This window comes from Sinohyriopsis cumingii, chromosome 3, assembly GCF_028554795.1.
Source record: "Sinohyriopsis cumingii isolate HCF-2022 chromosome 3, ASM2855479v2, whole genome shotgun sequence".
Lineage (NCBI taxonomy): Eukaryota > Metazoa > Mollusca > Bivalvia > Unionida > Unionidae > Sinohyriopsis > Sinohyriopsis cumingii.
Window position 1 is genome coordinate 13,021,454 of NC_142963.1, and position 27,880 is coordinate 13,049,333.

A 27,880-nucleotide genomic window follows, 5' to 3' on the forward strand; every position below is an offset into this window, starting at 1 on the left:
GGAGACTATAAGAAACTTCAGATAATACCGGGGTTTGAATAAATGCAGGTCATCAAGGTGTAATGTGTACATCAATCCACCAAGGCAATCAATCTCTTTTAATTCAAGCATCTTGTCAGGTAGAGGTCTTGTAGAAGATCCTAATTTCATTTGCATTGTAGATGTCTTCTGCATTGTTTCTTTCCAGGATGATGCACATCTATTCTACCAACTGAACATGTCTTGTGAATTAGTGTTCATAGTGTTTTCTTGTTCACAAACTTTTTGAAGGAGATACCATGTCTCTCCTTGGACCAGGCAAGTCTGCCTTGGGATGCATTAACTGTGGAAACTGACAATTTTTGAGAGAAATAATACAATAATGCTTTTAATTATATCACAGTACAGGTACCATAATAAATCCAAGATGGATTTTTTTCTCATTGTTCATAATAAAATCTGCTTCAGAAGCTATTATCTTCGACCACTGATGGAAGTCACATGGGCTTTGAGTAACTTTGGATTGACAGCCAGTGTGATCACTATTATGAACAGAGTTCATGCATCAGTAATTACCTTGATTAGCCACTACAACAGAGACCTTTACATGAATGCATGCAGTCCCTTCTTAGAATACTTACCCAGTCACTTGCACAATACACATGCACAATACCAGTTAACCTGTTGACCTTATCCTAACACAATACACAATGTACAGTCATTATTATGGAAAGTGTAGCCTGCAAATAAAACTATTTATCTGAAGTTGCAACTGCACTGGTGAAAGAGGACCTTCTTTGTATTCTAAGATGGATGGATACATCATGGACAAATCTTTCTAGTCATAAGCTAAACACAAACACTTCACCTATATTAGTAATGCATAAACTGTCAGTCACAGTGACCTTGTTTGGCTATAAGGGTGTTGTAATATTAACAGAGATTTATCCAATTATCAAGATAAATGATTCTAACATAAATAGCTCTCAAGAAATAAACTTTAAATGCAAAGTGTCAAGGGCCACAGAAGCACTGAACATGGGTCACAATGACCTCTTTTTGCAACAAACATATAGTATTTATCAAGGTGCATCCCCTCACCAAATTTCATGATTCTAGGTAGAATAGTCTCCAAGGAGTATGTCAAAAAACTCACATGATCATGAGTTAAATACCACCCATAAGTAAAGAGTAAAATATGAAAGCTCCCATTGTTGTAGGTGTGTGGTACTAAGCAAGACACCTATCATCATGAATTTCTTGGCATAACAATGTTAACAGTGTTATTCAATAATAGTGATATATTATGCAATGTATACTAAGGAACAATACAACACTTAATTTTCCACACTGACTTCTCTTGTTCTAAGACTCAGCCATTTAGCATCATGCCATAATGCATATGTGATTTTCTCTCATACAATTTTATATGCACCATGCCATAATGTATCTGTGCTTTTTATCTCATATTATTTTACATGCACCATGCCATAATGGTGCTGTGCCTTTTCTCTCATACAATTTTACATGCATCATGCCATAATGCATCTGTGCTTTTTCTCTCATACTATTTTACATGCACCATGCCATAATGCATCTGTGCTTTATCACTGATACAATTTTACATGCACCATGCCATAATGCATCTGTGCTTTTTCATTGATACAATTTTACATGCATCATGCCGTAATACATCTGCTTTTTCTCTCACACAATTTACATGCACTATGCCATAATGCATCTGTGCTTTTTCTCTCATACAATTTTACATGCACTAGGCCATAATACATCTGTGCTTTTTCTCTCATATAATTTTACATGCACCATGCCATAATGCATCTGTGCTTTTTCTCTCATACAATTTTACATGCACTATGCCATAATGAATCTGTGCTTTTTCTCTCATACAGTTTTACATGCACCATGCCATAATGTATCTGTGGTTTTTCTCTCATACAATTTTGCATGCACTATGCCATAATGCATCTGTGTTTTTTCTCTCATACAATGCATCATGCTTTTGTGCATCTGTGCTTTTTCTCATACTATTTTACACACACCATGCAATCATCTAGTTCATAACAAGACAATCACTTTTCATTAATCAGATGCAATTGTAAAGGCACTCATGATTTCACTACTCTAGCTTGAAAAGTGCCTGAGAAATGAACATCAAACACAAAATTTAACACAAGTCAATGATGCATAAAATGTAGGTCATACTGACCTACTTATGCAATGAGGGTGTAGTGCTTATCAAGATACATTTCTTCACTAAGTTTTATTTTTTTAAATAGGACAGTATGCACATAGCAAACAACAACACATGGTCATAAGCTAAATGCAAAGCATAACCAGAGCTAGAAAAATGTGAAATTTAGCTCACAGTGACCTTCTTTTGTTGTATTGGTGTGTTACAAATAGAGATGCAAACAATCATCAAACTTGATGATTCTAGTATGAACAATGCTTAAAGAAAAACAACAACATCCAACACATAAAAGGTCAGTGAATATAAAATATGAGTCACAGTGGTCTACTCTAATTATGAGGGTGTAGCATGATTCCGCAAAAAACTATGTCTACTGGGTGTTAAATATAAAAATTCACCAAGACTGTAAAGATGATGTACATGTATTTACAAAGTTTGTCCCTTAGGCCCCTCAGTCTTTGGTAATGGTTGTGAAACCTACTATAAACAGCTGCCAAGTTAGAAAAAATGTTTGAGATGCTGTACGACTGTGCATATCTATATGCTTTTCTATGTGCCAATGCCATCATAGAGATGAGAAAAAAAATGTCATGAGTTATACCTAACATGCAAGGCTGATATGTCCTATAGAGTCATTCATTACCTAACATGCAAGGCTGATATGTCCAACAGAGTCATTCATTACCTGACATGCAAGGCTGATATGTCCAATAGAGTCATTCATTACCTAATATGCAAGGCTGTTATGTCCAATAGTTATTCATTACCTAATATGTAAGGCTGATATGTCCAATAGTCATTCATTACCTAATATGCAAGGCTGATATGTCCAATAGTTATTCATTACCTAATATGTAAGGCTGATATATCCAATAGTCACTCATTACCTAACATGCAACGCTGATATGTCCAATAGAGTCATTCATTACCTAATATGCAAGGCTGATATATCCAATAGTCATTCATTACCTAATATGTAAGGCTGATATGTCCAATAGAGTCATTCATTACCTGATATGTAAGGCTGATATGTCCAATAGTCATTCATTACCTAACATGCAACGCTGATATGTCCAATAAAGTCATTCATTACCTAATATGCAAGGTTGATATGTCCAATAGTCATTCATTACCTAATATGTAAGGCTGATATATCCAATAGAGTCATTCATTACCTAATATGCAAGGCTGATATGTCCAATAGTCATTCATTACCTAATATGTAAGGCTGATATGTCCAATAGAGTCATTCATGATATGCAAGGCTGATATGTCCAACAGAGTCATTCATGGTTATTCTTACTGGAGGTAAATGACTGAACTAAGCTTATGAAAACTCTGATTTCAACAAGCGTTGTCATATAATTACACATCTCCATAGTTTATCATATAATTACACAAAATAGGCAAATTATCACTTTATAATAGGCAAATTATCAGTTTAAAAAAGGCAAATTATCAGTTTAAAATAGGTAAATTATCAGCTTACAAAAGGCAAATGACCAGCAGGAAAACATTCATTCACTTACCCCATCACTGTCGACAGCAGTGGTGTTGATTAGTAAGTCTCCAAGAGGGAAAGTCTGATTGACAGTAATCTCGTAATAGTTAGGTGTGAAGATGGGACCACTTGGATTCCGTATCACAAAGACGTTTACTGTGGCGACATCGAAACGAGATGAATCGGCATTATCATAAGCTCGAACATCAAACTGAAACAGAAAAAAACAACATTCTAATGTGGCAAAGAAAAAGACAACAGTTTGAAGTTACACACACAAAAAAACATTTTGATGTGGCACAGGCAACTACTATTCAAAACTCAGATACAATCTAATTTGTTAGTGGAAGAATTAATTCATGATTATTGCTGGCATTGTTAGTGGAAGAATTAAGACATGATCATTACTGGCATTGTTAGTGGAAGAATTAAGACATAATCATTACTGGCATTGTTAGTGGAAGAATTAAGACATGATCATTACTGGCATTGTTAGTGGAAGAATTAAGACATAATCATTACTGGCATTGTTAGTGGAAGAATGAAGACATGATCATTACTGGCATTGTTAGTGGAAGAATGAAGACATGATCATTACTGGCATTGTTAGTGGAAGAATTAAGACATGATCATTACTGGCATTGTTAGTGGAAGAATTAAAACAATCATTACTGGCATTGTTAGTGGAAGAATGAAGACATGATCATTACTGGCGTTGTTAGTGGAAGAATTAAGACATAATCATTACTGGTGGCATTGTTAGTGGAAGAATTAAGACATGATCATTACTGGCATTGTTAGTGGAAGAATTAAGACATAATCATTACTGGCATTGTTAGTGGAAGAATGAAGACATGATCATTACTGGCATTGTTAGTGGAAGAATTAAGACATGATCATTACTGGCATTGTTAGTGGAAGAATTAAGACATAATCATTACTGGCATTGTTAAGGGAAGAATTAAGACATGATTATTACTGGCGCTGTTAGTGGAAGAATTAAGACATAATCATTACTGGTGGCATTGTTAGTGGAAGAATTAAGACATGATCATTACTGGCATTGTTAGTGGAAGAATTAGGACATGATCATTACTGGCATTGTTAGTGGAAGAATTAAGACATGATCATTACTGGCATTGTTAGTGGAAGAATGAAGACATGATCATTACTGGCGTTGTTAGTGGAAGAATTAAGACATAATCATTACTGGTGGCATTGTTAGTGGAAGAATTAAGACATGATCATTACTGGCATTGTTAGTGGAAGAATTAAGACATGATCATTACTGGCATTGTTAGTGGAAGAATTAGGACATGATCATTACTGGCATTGTTAGTGGAAGAATTAAGACATGATCATTACTGGCATTGTTAGTGGAAGAATTAAGACATGATCATTACTGGCATTGTTAGTGGAAGAATTAAGACATGATCATTACTGGCATTGTTAGTGGAAGAATTAAGACATGATCATTACTGGCATTGTTAGTGGAAGAATGAAGACATGATCATTACTGGCATTGTTAGTGGAAGAATTAAGACATGATCATTACTGGCACTGTTAGTGGAAGAATGAAGACAATCATTACTGGCATTGTTAAGGGAAGAATTAAGACATGATCATTACTGGCATTGTTAGTGGAAGAATGAAGACATGATCATTACTGGCACTGTTAGTGGAAGAATGAAGACATGATCATTACTGGCACTGTTAGTGGAAGAATTAAGACATAATCATTACTGGCATTGTTAGTGGAAGAATTAAGACATGATTATTACTGGCATTGTTAGTGGAAGAATGAAGACATGATCATTATTGGCATTGTTAAGGGAAGAATTAAGACATGATCATTACTGGCATTGTTAGTGGAAGAATTAAGACATAATCATTGCTGGCATTGTTAGTGGAAGAATTAAGACATGATTATTACTGGCATTGTTAGTGGAAGAATTAAGACATAATCATTGCTGGCATTGTTAGTGGAAGAATTAAGACATGATTATTACTGGCATTGTTAGTGGAAGAATTAAAACAATCATTACTGGCAGCAATAACTGGACAGTGAAAGAAAATGAACATGATTATTGCTGTTCAGCTTTCTATAAAAATCACAGAAAGAAACTGTAAATGTAATCTACTCATTTCTTGGCTTTGGGAATAGTAATAGAGATCAGATAAATCAAAATTTTTATCTTCCAATGAAATTATAAGCTGAGCTTAATTAAAGACATTGGAAACCTCATGTAAGTATCAAATAGGCTTCTCTGCATCTTCCATGGACTTTTTAGGATGCAGATCTGAATGACTCATTAGATACCAAATACTACTCATATACATACAGCTCTTATCAAACTAAGTCATACTTACTGAGTAGTTAGAAAGCCCATTGATGAGTGTTGTCCAAAACAGAGTTATCACCCCTGTATCTCTGTTCACTCTGAAAGGATAGCTGTTGGACCCAGAAGTTACTTCATATGTCATGTTTCCTCGCAGATCTGCATCTGTTGCTGTTAGTGTCAAAATGGAGGACCCAACTGGTATTGTATCTGGCACAGTGTTTCTGTATGGCTCGTTCTGGAAAATAGGGCTGGCTGCATTGATGTTGACTTGTATAGTTACTGTTGTGTTGCTACAGCACTGAGGGATCCCATCATCGCAAGCTCGTACAGTCAACTGTAAAGGAAAAGATTTCATGCAAGTATTTCTATTTCTTGCTCATAAGAGAGATTAGGCACTGAGGATTTATTGTAATTTTAATGGGGAAGACTTCTGGGGGGATCATTTTAGGAATCACAGAAGCTAATTTGCCTTAAAGACGTCTATATTGTAATTTCCATATTTTAGTTAACATAAACCTGACCATTTACCAAATATCAGTTTGTCCATAAAATCTTGAATTGTATATCTCTTGTGAATTTTCTTCATGTACAAGGCTATAATATGTAATATTTTGTAAACACTGCATAGATGTTGGGTATGCTTTGTTTCAGAATGCATGGGATAATACATTCAGTTGCCGTGGTAATGAAATCTTGTTTTCCTATAGTCCGTTATAATAAAAGTTCACCTTTCACACTAAAAAAGCCATGCTTTGAATTTTTCTAATTTATGAAAATGTATGTATAGTATCTATGTATGTATGTATGTATGTATGTATGTATGTATGTATGTATGTATGTATGTATGCATGCATGTAGGTAGGTATGTAGGTCTGGATGTATGTATGTATGTATGTATGTATGTATGTATGTATGTATGTATGTGTGTGTGTGTGCATGTATGTATGAATGTATGTATGTATGAATGTATGTATGTATATATATATATATGTATGTATGTATGTATGTATGTATGTGTGTATGTATGTATGTATGTATGTATGTATGTGTGCATGTATGTATGAATGTATGTATGTATGAATGTATGCATGTATGTATATATGTATGTATGTATGTATGTATGTATGTATGTATGTATGTGTGCATGTATGTATGTATGTGTGCATGTATGTATGAATGTATGTATGTATGAATGTATGCATGTATGTATATATGTATGTATGTATGTATGTATGTATGTATATATGTATGTATGTATGTATGTATGCATGTATGTATGTATGTATGTATGTATGTATGTATGTATGTATGTATGTATGTATGTATGCATGTATGTATAGGGTTTCATTCTGCAACAGCGCAATACTGACTAGATAATGCCAATCAAAAGTTCTAAAAGTCAGCATTTCAAAATTTGAAGAAACAAATATTTAGGAAGATAAAGCCTTCAGAATAAACACATACATGTAGTCCTACAAGAAAAAATATACAGATACAAATTTTTAAAAGGTAAATATAATAAAAGATAAAGGTAAAAATATAAAATCTTAATTAACAGGGCAAACATTTTCTATGGTGGTAAACTATGCAAAAAGTGTAGTCTCTCTTGGTGTCTCTCTAAAGGAATATGTCAGTCTCACTTAATGTCTCTCAGCAAGAATATGTCAGTCTCTCTTGGTGTCTCTCAACATGAATATGTCAGTCTCACTTGGTGTCTCTCAACAAGATTATGTCAGTCTCACTTGGTGTCTCTTAACACGAATATGTCAGTCTCACTTGGTGTCTCTCAACAAGATTATGTCAGTCTCACTTGGTGTCTCTTAACATGAATATGTCAGTCTCACTTGGTGTCTCTCAACATGAATATGTCAGTCTAACTTGGTGTCTCTCAACATGAATATGTCAGTCTCACTTGGTGTCTCTCAACATGAATATGTCAGTCTCACTTGGTGTCTCTCAACAAGATTATGTCAGTCTCACTTGGTGTCTCTTAACATGAATATGTCAGTCTCACTTGGTGTCTCTCAACAAGAATGTGTCAGCCTCATTTTGTGTCTCTCAACAGTAATGTGACAGTCTTGCTTGGTGTCTCTAAACATGAATATGTCAGTCTCACTTGGTGTCTCTCAACAAGATTATGTCAGTCTCACTTGGTGTCTTTTAACATGAATATGTCAGTCTCACTTGGTGTCTCTCAACAAGAATGTGTCAGCCTCATTTTGTGTCTCTCAACAGTAATGTGACAGTCTTGCTTGGTGTCTCTAAACAGGAATATGTCAGTCTCACTTGGTGTCTCTCAGCAAGAATATGTCAGTCTCACTTGGCATTTCTCAACAAAAACATGTTACACTGTCAGTCTCAATTGGTATCTCAGCAGAAATGTATTAAACTGTCAATCTCACTTGGTAAAAATTAATAAATGCAACAGGAATGTGTTACACTATCCATCTCTGTGAAAGTTAATACACTCAACAGGAATGTGTTATGCAGCCTCTGTGAAAGTTTATACACTCAACTGGAACATGCTACACTGTCTGTCTTACTTGATGGAATTTAATACACTCAACTGGAATGTGCTAAAATGTCAGTTTCACATCCCGAAGTTAATACACAGTCAGCCTCTGTGAAAGTTAATACACTCAACTAAAATATGGTACACCATCAGTCTCACTTGGTAGAAGTAAATAGACTCAACAGGAATGTGTTACAATGTTATTCTCACTTACAAAAATTAATACACTCAACAGGAATGTGTTACAATGTTATTTTCACTTGTAGAAATTAATATACTCAACAGGAATGTGTTACAATGTTATTCTCACTTGTAGAATTAATACACTCAACAGGAATGTGTTACAATGTTATTCTCACTTGTAGAAACTAATACACTCAACAGGAATCTGTTACAATGTCATTCTCACTTGTAGAAATTAATATACTCAACAGAAATGTGTTACAATGTTATTCTCACTTGTAGAAATTAATATACTCAACAGGAATCTGTTACAATGTTACTCTCACTTGTAGAAATTAATATACTCAACAGGAATGTGTTACAATGTTATTCTCACTTGTAGAAATTAATATACTCAACAGGAATGTGTTACAATGTTATTTTCACTTGTAGAAATTAATATACTCAACAGGAATCTGTTACAATGTTACTCTCACTTGTAGAAATTAATATACTCAACAGGAATGTGTTACAATGTTACTCTCACTTGCAAAAAGTAATACACTCAACAGGAATGTGTTACAATGTTATTCTCACTTGTAGAAATTAATATACTCAACAGGAATCTGTTACAATGTTATTCTCACTTGCAAAAAGTAATACACTCAACAGGAATGTGTTACAATGTTATTCTCACTTGTAGAAATTAATATACTCAACAGGAATCTGTTACAATGTTATTCTCACTTGCAAAAATTAATACACTCAACAGGAATGTGCTACAATGTTATTCTCACTTGTAGAAATTAATACACTCAACAGGAATCTGTTACAATGTTATTCTCACTTGTAGAAATTAATACACTCAACAGGAATGTGTTACAATGTTATTCTCACTTGTAGAAATGAATATACTCAACAGGAATCTGTTACAATGTTACTCTCACTTGCAAAAAGTAATACACTCAACAGGAATGTGCTACAATGTTATTCTCACTTGTAGAAATTAATACACTCAACAGGAATCTGTTACAATGTTATTCTCACTTGTAGAAATTAATACACTCAACAGGAATGTGTTACAATGTTATTCTCACTTGTAGAAATTAATATACTCAACAGGAATCTGTTACAATGTTATTCTCACTTGCAAAAATTAATACACTCAACAGGAATGTGTTACAATGTTATTCTCACTTACAAAAATTAATACACTCAACAGGAATGTGTTACAATGTTATTCTCACTTGTAGAAATTAATATACTCAACAGGAATCTGTTACAATGTTATTCTCACTTGCAAAAATTAATACACTCAACAGGAATGTGTTACAATGTTATTCTCACTTGTAGAAATTAATATACTCAACAGGAATGTGTTACAATGTTATTCTCACTTGTAGAAATTAATATACTCAACAGGAATCTGTTACAATGTTATTCTCACTTGCAGAAATTAATACACTCAACAGGAATGTGTTACAATGTTATTCACACTTGTAGAATTAATACACTCAACAGGAATGTGTTACAATGTTATTTTCACTTGTAGAAATTAATACACTCAACAGGAATGTGTTATAATGTTATTCTCACTTGTAGAATTAATACACTCAACAGGAATGTGTTACAATGTTATTCACACTTGTAGAATTAATACACTCAACAGGAATGTGTTACAATGTCATTCTCACTTGTAGAATTAATACACTCAACAGGAATGTGTTACAATGTTATTCACACTTGTAGAATTAATACACTCAACAGGAATGTGTTACAATGTTATTCACACTTGTAGAAATTAATACACTCAACAGGAATGTGTTACAATGTCATTCTCACTTGTAGAATTAATACACTCAACAGGAATGTGTTACAATGTTATTCTCACATGTAGAAATTAATATACCCAACAGGAATCTGTTACAATGTTATTCTCACTTGTAGAATTAATACACTCAACAGGAATGTGTTACAATGTTATTTTCACTTGTAGAAATTAATACACTCAACAGGAATCTGTTACAATGTTATTCTCACTTGTAGAAATTATTACACTCAACAGGAATCTGTTACAATGTTATTCTCACTTGTAGAATTAATACACTCAACAGGAATGTGTTACAATGTTACTCACACTTGTAGAATTAATACACTCAACAGGAATGTGTTACAATGTCATTCTCACTTGTAGAATTAATATACTCAACAGGAATGTGTTACAATGTTATTCTCACTTGTAGAAATTAATACACTCAACAGGAATGTGTTACAATGTTATTCACACTTGTAGAATTAATACACTCAACAGGAATGTGTTACAATGTCATTCTCACTTGTAGAATTAATACACTCAACAGGAATGTGTTACAATGTTATTCACACTTGTAGAAATTAATATACCCAACAGGAATCTGTTACAATGTTATTCTCACTTGTAGAATTAATACACTCAACAGGAATGTGTTACAATGTTATTCTCACTTGTAGAAATTAATATACTCAACAGGAATCTGTTACAATGTTATTCTCACTTGTAGAAATTAATACACTCAACAGGAATGTGTTACAATGTTATTCTCACTTGTAGAAATTAATACGTTTAACAGAAAGATGTCACACCATCAGTCTCACTAGCTGGAAAAAAATAACGCGAAAGTGTTACACTGTCAGTCTCACTTGTTGAAAGTGTACACACTCAACTGGAATGTGGTGTAATGTCTTTCTCACTTGGTTTAAGTTAATACATTGAACTGGAATATGTTAGATTATCCAGTCAAACTTGATGGAAGTTAATACACTCAAATAAATGTGCTACACAGTCTGTCTAACGTGGTGGAAGTTAACATACTCAAAAGGAATGTGTTACACTATTGGTGTCACTCAATGCAAGTTAATACACTCAAAAGGAATGTGTTACACTATTAGTCTCACTCAATGCAAGTTAATACACTCAAAAGGAATGTGTTACACTGTTGGTCTCACTCAATGCAAGTTAATACACACAAAAGGAATGTCTTACACTATTGGTGTCACTCAATGCAAGTTAATACACACAAAAGGAATGTCTTACACTATTGGTGTCACTCAATGCAAGTTAATACACTCAAAAGGAATGTGTTACACTATTGGTCTCACTCAATGCAAGTTAATACACTCAAAAGGAATGCGTTACACTGTTGGTCTCACTCAATGCAAGTTAATACACACAAAAGGAATGTCTTACACTATTGGTGTCACTCAATGCAAGTTAATACACACAAAAGGAATATCTTACACTATTGGTGTCACTCAATGCAAGTTAATACACTCAGAAGGAATGTCTTACACTATTGGTGTCACTCAATGCAAGTTAATACACTCAAAAGGAATGTGTTACACTCTTGGTGTCACTCAATGCAAGTTAATACACTCAAAAGGAATGTGTTACACTGTTGGTCTCACTCAATGCAAGTTAATACACACAAAAGAAATGTGTTACACTATTGGTGTCACTCAATGCAAGTTAAAACACTCAAAAGGAATGTCTTACACTATTGGTGTCACTCAATGCAAGTTAATACACTCAAAAGGAATGTGTTACACTACTGGTGTCACTCAATGCAAGTTAAAACACTCAAAAGGAATGTCTTACACTATTGGTGTCACTCAATGCAAGTTATTACACTCAAAAAGAATATGATACACCATCAGTCATGGTACTCAATCTAGTCAATCCATGAGTCATGTACATTACAAGTAAACATCACAAGATCCCCTCATCTCTGCAATTTGTTCAAAATGAGGGAAACCACACTCCAATGATGTTCCAAAGTGATATTTTCACTCCACATATTTTGCCAGGCATGCAGAACATTTCAAGTCAGTATATGGAAACTTTCATTGAGAATGGGTGACTACAAGACAGTGTTGGCTTCTTTATCTGCCCTTTCATTACTTTTAATACCAATGTGACTAGACAGCCAAAAGAACAATAGTTCTTCTAGTTTTTATGAGGTTTTATCACTCTACGGTCTTAAACTAAGTAACAGAAAAGAGCAAAAAAAGAGTTTTGTAAAATTCAACAGATAACATATTTCCCTAGAATACAAAGTGCAAAATTTAAAAGGAACTTAAAGTATTTTGAATTAAATCCCAAATAGTCCTAAAAGTTCCAAAAGTGTTCCAAATGAAATCCAGTGGTGTTCTGAAAGGATTCCAATCTTGAATGTGCTGATTTGCCAATAGACTTGAGTGTGCTGATGTGCCATAAATCCTGATGTATCAGAATGATATATTCAAGAATATCTTTAAATGAGTATACACTAATCCAGAAATTTCAATGACCACTTTGTAATTCCAACAAATAATTGAAATAAATAAGTCTGCTCAAATTATAACTGAACACAACTAAAAGACTTATTCCACTACATATGTTAAACAACTTTAATATAAAACCTAAGACACCATAAGAGGACTGGGATTAGGGACACAAGGTAATTTCCTAAACATTCCAAGCTCTAAACAAGGTCGGGTCCTTTAATTAAATTTTAGTAAAGAACAGTGGACAGAAGCTGGAAAGTGTCACAAGCTTCAAGTACTTGGGATCAATTATCACAAAATGGGGCTCCAGATGAGAACACTGGAGCAGGATTGCCCAGACAACAACAGCAATAACACGGTTGAGTCCAATATGGAAAATATCAAACATTGCTTTTGGTTCCAAAATCAGGCTGATGCACTTGATTGTCATATCCATCTTTCTGTATGCTTGTGAAACATGGATGCTCATATCAGATCTACAAAGAAGGACTCAAACCATCGAAATGAGATGCTATTGCAAGATCTTAGGCATCTCATACATTGACCATGTAACCAACAAAGAGGTCCACAACAGGATCCAATGAGCCATTTAACCCTATGAAGACCTCTTGACCACCATAAAAAAGCACAAACTGAAGTGGTACAGTCATGTCTCAAGATCATCTGGACTGGACTGGCAAAAACAATCTTTCAAGGCAGAGTGCAAGGGAGCAGAAGAAGAGGCAACATAAAAAGAAGTGGAAAGACAACATTTAGGAGTGGACAGGCATGTGATTTGGAGATTCCCAAAATAAAAGAGAGAACAGGGAAAGATGGAGAGAATTGGTTGTAAAGCCTGGTGCCCCAACGACCTCTTTGGTTAAGGGACTGATGATGATGATGATGATGATGACGAAAGAACATGGCAAATATCAAGATCAGAAATTTCTAAGAAACCAATGTCCTGAGTTCAAATCTAAGTAAACATGTTTTAAAAATGACTTTAGTAAATTAGGCCCAAACTCCTACCCTCAATTATGGACAAATGTCAATCACAACATTTAAAAAAAATTACATGTACATAATAGAAGAAAGTATGTTTCATTAAGTTTTTGGATATTAACCAGTTTGTCAAATATTTAAGGTTTCTCAGTGCTTTCAATTTTGATTTTCACAGGTTCTGATACATTTCAAAGATCTGGGTATGTCTGTAATTCTGATATAAAGATGGAGTCTTATCCAGTAACTGGCTCATGATGGTTTACTGGGATGTTGCAATGGCATCCCTGTCTCCATCCTTGTTTCCATCTTTCAAGCTGTCTATTTGTTGGGACAAATGGCCACAATAGGTGACCAGGTGACTATGAGATCTGTGAATTTACTCTTAAAAAAGTGATGACTGGCTGAATTGGCAAATATTCTTTGGAGAGGAGGACGGTTAATAACCAATGTAGAAATAGTTGGCAATATTGATTTTTGCTACATTTGGATAAAATAAAGTCCTGTATAGCAAGACCATAATGCTATCTATCAAACCTGTGTTTGCCACAATTAAATCCTGGGCATTTGACATTTGACCCTTGCAATCATCATCATATTGTCCACTTCTTAAGAAATGCCAAAGTTTTAGCCAGCATATCAACATTCAAGAGTTCTTATTAAATAAGAGTATTGGATTCACTATATTTTGAAAACAGTCAGCTGTCAATGGACTGATAGGATTCAAGATGTACCATATATAATTTTCACCTCTGGCTATGTGCTTGAGATTTTGGCGCATTACATCTTAAATATACTGAAAACTATTAACTGCTACAGAAGTCATCACCAATTTCATAGAGAAGTCGAGTAACAGAGATGGATTGCAGATGGTCCGATCTATGAATGAGTATGTGCTGTTTGATATGCTTTTATGCCCAGTCCAACTGCAAACAACACAGACCCTGATCTGCTAGCACATTATGCAACAGATAATCTGTCAGCCTTCCATACCCTCTCAGTATCAAGGCAGAATCCAACTCAGACTTCTTGGCAGCAGTAATTTAAAAGTACTACTGACAAGAAATAGGTTTTATTATGCCTGTGAAAAACTAGGATAAATGAAATGAAAGCAAGGACAAATGAAATGAAAGCTAGGATTAATGAAATGAAAGCAAGGATAAACGAAATAAAAACTAGGACAAATGAAACATGAAAGAGTATGAAAACAGTCTGCCAAGTAGGCATACAGATGCACAGTAAATAGTTAAAACATACTGTATTCTGATTCAAGAATGCCTTAGGACTTTGTAACGTTCTTTTTAATGTAATAATAACATTGATTCTATTAGGACTCTGTAATGATTCTATTCAGTGTAATAATTATAATGATTCTATTAGGACTCTGTATTAATTCTGTTCATTGCAGCAATAAAAATGATTCTATTAGTACTCTGTAATGATTCTCTTCAATGTAACACAATACTACTGATTCTATTAGGACTCCATAATGATTATAATCAACGTAACAATAATATTGATTATATTAGGATTCTAATGATTCTCTTCAATGTAACAACAATACTATTGATTCTATTAGGACTCTGTAATGATTCTATTCAATGTAACAATAATATTGATTATATTAGGACTCTGTAATGATTCTCTTCAATGTGACAACAATAACACTGATTCTATTAGGAATCTCTAATGATTCTATTCAATGTAACAACTATATTGATTATATTAGGACTCTGTAATGATTCTCTTCAATGTGACAACAATAACACTGATTCTATTAGGAATCTGTAATGATTCTATTCAATGTAACAACTATATTGATTATATTAGGACTCTGTAATGATTCTATTCAATGTAACAATTATATGATTCTATTAGGAATCTGTAATGATTCTATTTAATGTGACAACAATAACATTGATTCTATTAGGAATCTGTAATGATTCTATTCAATGTAACAATGCTATTGATTTTATTAGGACTGTGTAATTATTTCATTCATTGTAACAATATTGTACAAGTGGATTCTCAAATATAATACAAGAGCTGAATCGCTTAGGACGCTGTAATGATTATATTAAACATTACAATACTGTGCAAGTGGATTCCCAAATATGATAGAAGAAACGAATGGCTCAACCTATGAAATTTGAGAATTATTAGCAATTAACCACCATATAAAGTCCTTTACAAGTCCAATTTCAAACTTTACAGGTTCAGCTGTCACTTAATATACTGGTAGATCTGGGTTGATTTTTATTTTGCAATTGGATTTGATTTATAAGCAAGTATAGATTAGGGTGTGATATTTACCTCTCATGGCCACAGTGGTCCAATCTGCCTTTGATATTAGACAATCTACTTTTATTCTTCTTGATAGGTCCGCAAGGACCCATGATAAACACGATCTATGTGTTAGACAGCATAAAGTTCTAATGCTCACCTGGAAGCTGTTAATAATCAAGCCTTGCACAGATCTGGTCAGCCAGAGGTCACCTGTGTAGTAATCAATGTAGAAGTAAGACAAAGATGTTGCCTGGGCAGGGTTCGGGGTTGCACTCTGAATGGTATAAGTCATTCGATCCTGTAAAACAATAAAAACATATATCATAGTTACCTTATTTTCATGCACTCAGTCCCGTAAAACAATAAAAACATATAGTTACCTCTTTTCAATCACTCGATCCTGTAAAACAATAAACACATAAATGTGTCAGGCATGTGTGCCCTATGATTGTACTATGTATCAAGTGTGCCCTATGATTGTATTATGTGTCAAGTGTGCCCTATGCTTGCACTATGTGTTAAGTGTGTCCTATGACTGTACTATGTGTCAAGCATGTATGCCCTTGATTGAACTATGTATCAAGTGTGCCCTATGATTGTATTATGTGTCAAGTGTGCCCTATGCTTGCACTATGTGTTAAGTGTGTCCTATGACTGTATTATGTGTCAAGCATGTGTGCCCTTGATTGTACTATGTATCAAGTGTGCCCTATGATTGTATTATGTGTCAAGTGTGCCCTATGCTTGCACTATGTGTTAAGTGTGTCCTATGACTGTACTATGTGTCAAGCATGTGTGCCCTTGATTGTACTATGTATCAAGTGTGCCCTGTGATTGTAATATGTGTCAAGTGTGCCCTATGCTTGCACTATGTGTTAAGTGTGTCCTATGACTGTACTATGTGTCAAGCATGTGTGCCCTATGATTGTACTATGTATCAAGTGTGCCCTGTGATTGTAATATGTGTCAAGTGTGCCCTATGATTGTAATATGTGTTAAGTGTGTCCTATGACTGTACTATACCACCTCATCTCTGTGGTTTGTTCTATGAGGGATGCTATATGAGTGATGCTATATCAGGGACTGTATATGAGTGATGCTATATCAGGGACTCTGTATGAGAAATGCTATATCAGGGCATGTATATGAGGATGCTATATCAGGGCATGTATATGAGGATGCTATATCAGGGACTGTATATGAGGATGCTATATCAGGGACTGTATATGAGGATGCTATATCAGGGACTGAATATGAGGATGCTATATCAGGGACTGAATATGAGGGGTGCTATATCAGGGACATAGTATTTTCTTCTATAATTCTCCTATTTTTCTAAAACATTTCTGTTCAAACTAATGAAGCCTTTGATTTATTGTTAAATAATGTAATCTCCTTGATTTATTGTTAAACCATGTATATCTTCTTCAAGAAATTTAGTTCTTTATGTCACTTAAAAAAGTCCAAGAATACATTAAGCTGATGTCAGCAAATTCAAAGAATGAATTCTGCAGACAACAGTGTGTAAGTATAGTGGAATCCTGCTATAATGTACTGTATTACAGTGGAATCCTGTAATAATGCACTGTATTAAAGTGGAGTCCTGCTATAATGCACTGTATTACAGTGGAATCCTGCTATAATGCACTGTATTACAGTGGAATCCTGTTATAATGCACTGTATTTCAGTGGACTCCTGTTATAATGCACTGTATTTCAGTGGAATCCTGTTATAATGCACTGTATTGCAGTGGAATCCTGTTATAATGCACTGTATTCAAGTGGAATCCTGCTATAATGCACTGTATTACTGTGGAATCCTGTTATAATGCACTGTATTCAGTTGAATCCTGTTATAATGCACTGTATTACAGTGAAATCCTGCTATAATGTACTGTATTACAGTGGAATCCTGTTATAATGCACTGTATTCAAGTGGAATCCTGCTATAATGCACTGTATTACAGTGGAATCCTGATATAATGCACTGTATTTCAGTGGAATCCTGATATAATGCACTGTATGTGGAATCCTGCTATAATGCACTGTATTACAGTGGAATCCTGTTATAATGCACTGTATTACAGTGGAATCCTGCTATAATGCACAGTATTACAGTGGAATCCTGCTATAATGCACTGTATTTCAGTGGAATCCTGCTATAATGCACTGTATTACAGTTGAAGCCTCCTATAATGCACTGTATTACAGAACCCTGTCATAATGTACTGTATGTGGAATCCTGTTATAATGCACTGTATTACAGTGGAATCCTGTTATAATGCACTGTATGTGGAACCCTGCTATAATCCACTGTATTACAATGGAATCCTGCTATAATGCACTGTATGTGGAACCCTCTCATAATGTACTGTATGTGGAATCCTGTTATAATGCACTGTATGTGGAACCCTGCTATAATGTACTGTATTACAGTGGAATCCTGCTATAATGCAGTGTATTACAGTGGAACCTGTTATAATATACTGTATTATAGTGTAATCATTTTATAATGCACTGTATTACAGTGGAATCCTGCTATAATGCACTGTATTAAAGTGGAATCCTGCTATAATGCACTGTATGAAAGTGGAATCCTGTTATAATGCACTGTATTACAGTGGAATCCTGCTATAATGCACTGTATGAAAGTGGAATCCTGTTATAATGCACTGTATTACAGTGGAATCCTGCTATAATGCACTGTATTACAGTGGAATCCTGTTATAATGCACTGTATTACAGTGGAATCCTGGTATAATGCACTGTATTACAGTGGAATCCTGCTATAATGCACTGTATTACAGTGGAATCCTGTTATAATGCACTGTATTACAGTGGAATCATATTATAATACACTGTATTACAGTGGAATCCTGTTATAATACACTGTATTACAGTGGAATTCTGTTATAATGCACTGCATTATAGTGGAATCCTGCTATAATGCACTGTATGTGGAACCCTGTTATAATGTACTGTATGTGGAATCCTGCTATAATGTACTGTATTATAATGGAATCCTGTTATAATGCACTGTATTATAGGGGAATCCTGTTATAATGCACTGTATTACAGTGGAACCCTGCTATGATGCACTGTATTACAGTGTAATCATTTTATAATGCAGTGTATTACAGTAGAATCATGTTATAATGCACTGTATTACAATGGAATCCTGTTATAATGTACTGTATTACAGTGGAATCATGTTATAATGCACTGTATGAAAGTGGAATCCTGTTATAATGCACTGTATTACAGTGGAATCCTGCTATAATGTACTGTATGTGGAACCCTGCTATAATGCACTGTATTACAGTGGAATCCTGCTATAATGCACTGTATTACAGTGGAACCTGTTATAATACACTGTATTATAGTGTAATCATTTTATAATGCACTGTATTACAGTGGAATCCTGCTATAATGCACTGTATTAAAGTGGAATCCTGATATAATGCACTGTATTACAGTGGAGTCCTGTTATAATGCACTGTATTACAGTGGAATCCTGTTATAATGCACTGTATTACAGTGGAATCCTGTTATAATGCACTGTATTACAGTGGAATCCTGGTATAATGCACTGTATTACAGTGGAATCCTGCTATAATGCACTGTATTACAGTGGAATCCTGTTATAATGCACTGTATTACAGTGGAATCCTGCTATAATGCACTGTATTACAGTGGAATCCTGTTATAATGCACTGTATTACAGTGGAATCCTGCTATAATGTACTGTATTACAGTGGAATCCTGTTATAATGCACTGTATTACAGTGGAATCCTGTTATAATGCACTGTATTACAGTGGAATCCTGCTATAATGCACTGTATTACAGTGGAATCCTGTTATAATGCACTTCATTATAACATAAATTAAGATATAACAGTCATGTTAATTTCATGAGGTTTTGTTGTAGAGGTTTTATTAACTTCTCTTTAAGGTTTGAAACTCGTACATGCACTCAGTCCAGCTTCAATACGTCTCACCATGCCACTGTTGCCTATATAATATGGACATTAGTTATCGATCCCAGCAAGTGTGTGATTCCCCTGCACATAAAGCAGGGTTCCCCAGTATTTTTGTATGTATGCATAGATCCAATCATCTGTGGGGTTCCCCTGTATTTCTGTTTGTATTAGAGGTCTCATCAACTGTGGGGTTCCACTGTACTTAAGACAGGGTTCCCCAGTATTTCTGTATGTATTATAGATGTAAAAAAAACTGTGAGGTTCTCCTGTACTTAAAGCAGGTTTTCCCAGTATTTCTGCACATATTATAGATCCCAACAACTGTGAGGTTACCCATTATTTATGCATGTATATGTAGGGTATAATGGCACATAAGCACTCTCTTGGCTATATAATGCCTAATAAGTTTAGACAACAACACATATACAAATTTTAGGGATGTGTTGGTGCATGATGCAAATTTTAGTGACATGTTGGTGCATGATACAAATTTTAGTATTTCTGTGTGTGATTTGGATTTGTAGTGTGGCAGTTTATAGTGATGTCTAGCAATTGGGCATCATGCCACAGACATGTACTAGTATGATGTCCCACTCAGTCATATTATCCTGACACCAGGCTGACCAGTCCTAACACTAACCTTTTAATGCTGAGCACCAAGCGAGGCAGCTGTTAGTACCATTTTGAAAAGTCTTTTGTATGTCCCAGCCGGGGATCGAACCCATGACCTCCCGCATCTGAGGTAGACACTCTTACCACTAGGCCACCGGAGCAGTCATGCAAATTTTAGTGACATGTTGGTGTATGATACAAATGTTAGAGACATGTTGGTGTATGATACAAATTTTAGTGACATGTTGGTGTATGATACAAATTTTAGTGACATGTTGGTGTATGATACAAATTTTAGAGACATGTTGGTGTATGATACAAATTTAGTGACATGTTGGTGTATGATAAAAATTTTAGTGACATGGTGTATAATACAAATTTTAGTGACATGTTGGTGTATGATACATATTTTAGTGACATGTTGGTGTATGATACATATTTTAGTGACATGTTGGTATGTGATACATATTTTAGAGACATGTTGGTGTATGATACATATTTTAGAGACATGTTGGTGTATGATACATATTTTAGTGACATGTTGGTGTATGATACATATTTTAGTGACATGTTGGTGTATGATACATACTTTAGAGACATGTTGGTGTATGATACATATTTTAGAGACATGTTGGTGTATGATACATATTTTAGAGACACGTTGGTGTATGATACATATTTTAGAGACATGTTGTTGGTGTATGATAGATATTTTAGAGACATTATTTTGATGTATGATACACATGTGGATGATTTTATTTTCAGCATCTAATAAATCAAGAGTGGACATATTTTTGTGATCTCAATCCATGACCACTAAGAAACAGAGTTTCTCAAACCAAGTCTACTAAGAAACACAATTAACAGTCCAAGACCACTAAATTGACACAATTTACAATCCAGGACTGCTAACTTGACACAAATTTCAATCCGAAACTGCTAAACTGACACAATTTTGAATCTAAGACTGCTATTTGACACAACTTCTGGACCATCAAATGACTTGCCATATTGTAAATGAATGGATGGATGAATGGAAGGAAAGTTAAAGGGATAGATTTATTGAGATACAGACATATATGGAGCTATTAATGACCAGATATTCTAATAAATCATCTAGTTTATCTTTTAATACAAGCTTGCCTAGCAGGGATGTTGCTCCCCCACTAATGGCCTTCATACAGTACAAGCCTGGTTAGCAGGCATGTTGCTCCCCCACTAATGGTCTTCATGCAGTACAAGCCTGGTTAGCAGGCATGTTGCTCCCCCACTAATGGTCTTCATACAGTACAAGCTTGGTTAGCAGGCATGTTGCTCCCCCACTAATGGTCTACATACAGTACAAGCTTGGTTAGCAGGCATGTTGCTCCCCAACTAATGGTCTTCATGCAGTACAAGCTTGGGCAGCAAGGATGTTGCTCCCCCACTAATGGTCTTCATACAGTACAAGCTTGGTTAGCAGGCATAATGCTCCCCAACTAATGGTCTTCATGCAGTACAAGCTTGGGCAGCAGGGATGTTGCTCCCTCACTAATGGTCTTCATACAGTACAAGCTTGGTTAGCAGGGATATTGCTCCCCCTATATTGGTCTTCATCCAATACAAAATTATTATCAAAACTTGTCCTAAAATCAAATGAATGATTCCTTTTGCAAAATGTATGTATTTAAGTGTTTATGTATGAAACAAACCACTTGAAATAAATGAATCGGTTAACTTACTCCTTGGTCTCGATCTGTAGCCTCAGCACGAAGAAGTATGGTTCCCCTCAGGACAGTTTCATCGATTATAGAAATATACTGTGAGGCAAACTGAGGGCAGTTTTGATTACGAAGGATCGAGATCTGGACAGTGCCAGTTGTTCTTTGTAGCGGTCTTAAATCATCATAGATGACAATGCGAGCCTGTAAAGATAGAGATTATATCAGAATTTGGTACATGTAAAATTACTGAAAAATAATTCATTTCATAGAAAGCAGGAAGGTATTTTGTCTCTCTTGAATTCATCATAAATATTGATGAATTCAATATGAATAACAGGAGCACCAGGTGTAAATCTACTGAACATTACATAAAAGTACTTTGAAACCATGATTACATTTATATAATGTATTAATGATTACATTTATATGATGTATTAATGATTACATTTATATGATGTATTAATGATCATGTTTATATTATGTATTAATGATTACATTTATATGATGTATTAATGATTACGTTTATATGATGTATTAATGATTATGTTTATATTATGTATTAATGATTATGTTTATATCATGTATTAATGATCACGTTTATATTATGTATTAATGATTACATTTATATGATGCATTAATGATTACGTTTATATGATGCATTAATGATTACGTTTATATGATTTATTAATGATTACGTTTATATGATGTATTAATGATTACGGTTATATGATGTATTAATGATTACGGTTATATGATGTATTAATGATTACATTAATATGATGTATTAATGATTACATTAATATGATGTATTAATGATTACATTTATATGATGTATTAATAATTACGTTTATATGATGCATTAATGATTATGGTTATATGATGTATTAATGATTATGTTTATATGATGCATTAATGATTACATTTATATGATGCATTAATAATTACGTTTATATGATGCATTAATGATTATGTTTATATGATGCATTAATGATTACATTTATATGATGCATTAATGATTACGGTTATATGATGTATTAATGATTACGTTTATAGGATGTATTAATGATTACGGTTATATGATGTATTAATGATTACGTTTATATGATGCATTAATGATTACGTTTATATTATGTATTAATGATTACGTTTATATTATGTATTAATGATCACGTTTATATGATGTATTAATGATTACGTTTATATGATGTATTAATGATTACGGTTATATGATGTATTAATGATTACGTTTATATGATGCATTACTGATTACGTTTATATTATGTATTAATGATTACGTTTATATTATGTATTAATGATCACGTTTATATCATGTATTAATGATTACATTTATATGATGTATTAATGATTACGGTTATATGATGTATTAATGATTACGTTTATATGATGCATTAATGATTACGTTTATATAATGTATTAATGATTACATTTATATGATGTATTAATGATTACATTTATATGATGTATTAATGATCTAAGAGTATATGCATTTAATGTTTTGAAAATTGTATATCTAGGCATGATAGAAGGTCAAAACAAATAAATGCCTTTCTCCAGGATTTCCACACAATGGGGAAACTCCAACATCCTGACATTTTCTTTAGTGGTGTTTCTAAGTCAGACATTTTCATATGGGAACAGTAATTATTATATGTTCATTTTTTTCTCTGTTAACTTTACATTGTCAGAATTGTTCAGTATTACCTGATACTGAACTCATGTGCAAATACATGTATTGCATTGATGTGCATAAAGGAACTACTTTCTATTGTAAACAAACAATGGACGCAGATACCAGCACAAATAATGTACACTTGCATAGTAGGCACTTTACATTGTGGTTGTTTAAATTTGTTTCTGAATGAAGTAAAGCAGATACTTCGTGAACTGCCACATACCAGCTGCTTTGTCACATTGCGCGTGAACTTTTTGATACAATGATTTGGATTTAGGCTAGCTATACAACAGATGCAAGAAAGGGTCCTTACAAATAGCATACAAGTGACAAGTCATATAATGTCTTCTTTAGCTGGTGATAAGAATGGCAAAAAATATACTTACAATTTTACATCCTGAATTTCCTCAAAATGTACTTTCTTAGTTCTGCAAATCTGAATTACATGAGCCATGTCATGGGTTCCCAGTATTGATTACACATTTTGAAATTGTACTGTAATTTCAAATATAAGTGCATCTAAATCCTCCTTACTGCACTCAAAATCAAATAAGCATAAATTTCCATAGCATCTTTTTGATAATTGCAATTGAAAGACTTAATATTTTTCCCACATTATGATTTCAAACATTCAATGACAGAAACAGAAACACATGTGCAGATGTCAACACACTTCTCCCTTGCTTCTTCAGTCCGATGTATTTCATGTGGAATTGTCACATATAAATCCAGTCCAAGATCATGAAATTTTGTAGAACCGAAAAAAAATACCAAAATTTATTCATTCCATATCAAATGGAAAAGTTGTTGCAATGTGCATTCATTCACAATATGACTCCAAATTTCAATTTTAACTACACACGCCATTTTCTTTGAAAGTTATGTTGAGCGCGCGACTAAGTTCAAATTTATCTGGACAGAGTTATGTGTGCAGTAATAATGTTGTTGTTGTGTAATGATGAATCTGCGCTTGTGTATTTAGTTTGGAATACGGCATACATTCAGTTACTTTGTTTCTTGTAGTGTATTTTGTTAATATAATTAAGCATTAGACAGAATAAAAAAATGAGCAGATAATAAAAAAGGTTACTGCATTTGTATGGGAAAATATGAACTCGTTTTGTTGGATGGATATACTGCACTCCCAAGGTAATAAGTATTTCCATTAGAAAAACTCGTTCATATTTTCTTATACAAATGCAGGAACCTATAAGTATGACCAGACCCTTACAGTATAGTCGTAAGGAAAAATTACATAGGAATAGACCCCTTTCAATATTCATATCAGAACAGTATTTTGTGATGTCAATGTTACTATGCTTGTTACATATATGGAAATTTGTACTGTATATACTTGCTTATAAGTCCAACTACATTGACACTGATTTGTCATTGCAAATATGCCAGCAGACCAGTCAGTGTTTTTGTGATGCTGGTTAGGCAAATGCACAGACCCAGATCTGCCAGTGCATTATGTGCTGAAAGATCAGTGCAGTTGAACCTGACTTGTAAGCATGTATTAATGGTAATATGAGAATATTAAACTAAATAACATAGTAGACATGTGACACCAAGAAACAGCAATAATGTAAAATATGAGTATATTAAACCAAATAACACACTAGCCTTGTGACACCAAAAAACAGCAATAATGTAAAATATGACCATATTAAACCAAATAGCACACTAGTCTTGTGACACCAGGAAACAGCAATAACAAAAAATATGAGTACATTAAACCGAATAACACACTAGTCTTGTGACACCAACAAACAGCAATAACATAAAATATGAGTATATTAAACCAAATAACACACTAATCTTGTGACACCAAGAATCAGCAATAATGTAAAATATGACTATATTAAACCGAATAACACACTAGTCTTGTGATACCAAGAAACAGCAGTTACATAAAATATAAGTATATTAAACTGAATAACACACTAGTCTTGCAACACCAAGAAACAGCAGAAACATAAAGGATGAGTACATTAAACTGAAAAACACATTAGTATTGTGACACCAAAAAACAGCAATAACATAAAATATGAGTATATTAAACCAAATAACACACTACTCTTGTGACACCTATTAACAGCAATAACATAAAATATGAGTATATTAAACTAAACACAATACAGTCAAACCTATCTACAACAGTCACCCATGGGAATAGGAAAAAGTGGCCTTTGTAGACAGGTGACTTCTGAACGCAGGTACAGCTCTCAAACTTGGTTCAAGACAATATACTATGAACTGAATAGCACTGGCATTGTTATTATTTTTATTATTATTATTATTATTATTATTATTATTTCACATTTATTATTATTTGCAGTAACAGACTGTTACTAATATATATTTATTTAGTTTAGGTATTTAGCAACAATCAAGAAAACTACAACTAAGTAATGCACCACTCAATCTCTCTCTCTCTTTCTCTCTCTCTCTCTTTCTCTCTCTCTCTCTTTCTCTCTCTTTGTGTAAGGTTAAAAAGTGCCTTGTTTTTGAAGCCAATATGTTGACTCCTTTGAGTTTCACTGGATTATGAAGTAGAATTGATTATGAAACATCTATCAGGTAATACTACTGTATAAATACCATGCCTCGATCATCAGAATTCCAACCTTTAGATAGTCAACTGAATCTGATCCTACACCACAACACAGTATGTCCAAATATAAAAAATGGGGTGAGAAGGGTCAGATGAAACTCAGATTACTAAACCATAAACTATGTGTGGCCCTTATGATGTTCAATGCATTGGTTCCAATAATGGTGTGACCCTTTTGATGTTCAATACATTGGTTCCAGCCGTTTGATGTTCAATACATTGGTTCCAAGACCAGTGTAACCATTACGATGTTCAATACATTGGTTCCAAGATCAGTGTAACCATTATGATGTTCAATACATTGGTTCCAAGACCAGTGTAACCATTACGATGTTCAATACATTGGTTCCAAGATCAGTGTAACCATTACGATGTTCAATACATTGGTTCAAAGACCAGTGTAACCATTACGATGTTCAATACATTGGTTCCAAGATCAGTGTAACCATTATGATGTTCAATACATTGGTTCCAAGACCAGTGTAACCATTACGATGTTCAATACATTGGTTCCAAGACCAGTGTAACCATTACGATGTTCAATACATTGGTTCCAAGATCAGTGTAACCATTACAATGTTCAATGCATTGGTTCCAAGACCAGTGTAACCATTACGATGTTCAATACATTGGTTCCAAGACCAGTGTAACCATTATGATGTTCAATACATTGGTTCCAAGACCAGTGTAAGCATTATGATGTTCAATACATTGGTTCCAAGACCAGTGTAACCATTACAATGTTCAATACGTTGGTTCCAAGAACAGCTTAACCCTTATGATGTTCAATACATTGGTTCCAATAATGGTGTGACCCTTAGGATGTTCAATACATTGATTCTTTTTCCATGTCTCAAAAATAGTCAAATAAATAAAAAGGTACTGATTATAGAAGTTTTATGTAATATAATATCATATTTAAAACTTAAATCACATTTTTCTATGGATGTTATTTATAGCAAAAAAAGTTTCTACATTATTAATGGCATTCAATTTATTT

At 33.9% G+C, this 27,880-nt stretch overlaps 1 protein-coding gene across 1 annotated transcript in view; it reads right to left on the minus strand.

Annotated features, from left to right (window-relative positions):
- LOC149802467 (uncharacterized) overlaps positions 1–27,880 on the minus strand; it is a 512,180-nt gene that overhangs the window by 226,519 nt on the left and 257,781 nt on the right. Inside the window, exons 66-69 of the mRNA XM_089951513.1 lie at positions 22,589–22,771; positions 16,432–16,572; positions 6,063–6,368; positions 3,721–3,903 (exon numbers count right to left, since the gene is read on the minus strand). Of these exons, the coding sequence (XP_089807639.1) occupies positions 3,721–3,903; positions 6,063–6,368; positions 16,432–16,572; positions 22,589–22,771 (813 nt within the window). The remainder of the gene's footprint in view (positions 1–3,720; positions 3,904–6,062; positions 6,369–16,431; positions 16,573–22,588; positions 22,772–27,880) is intronic.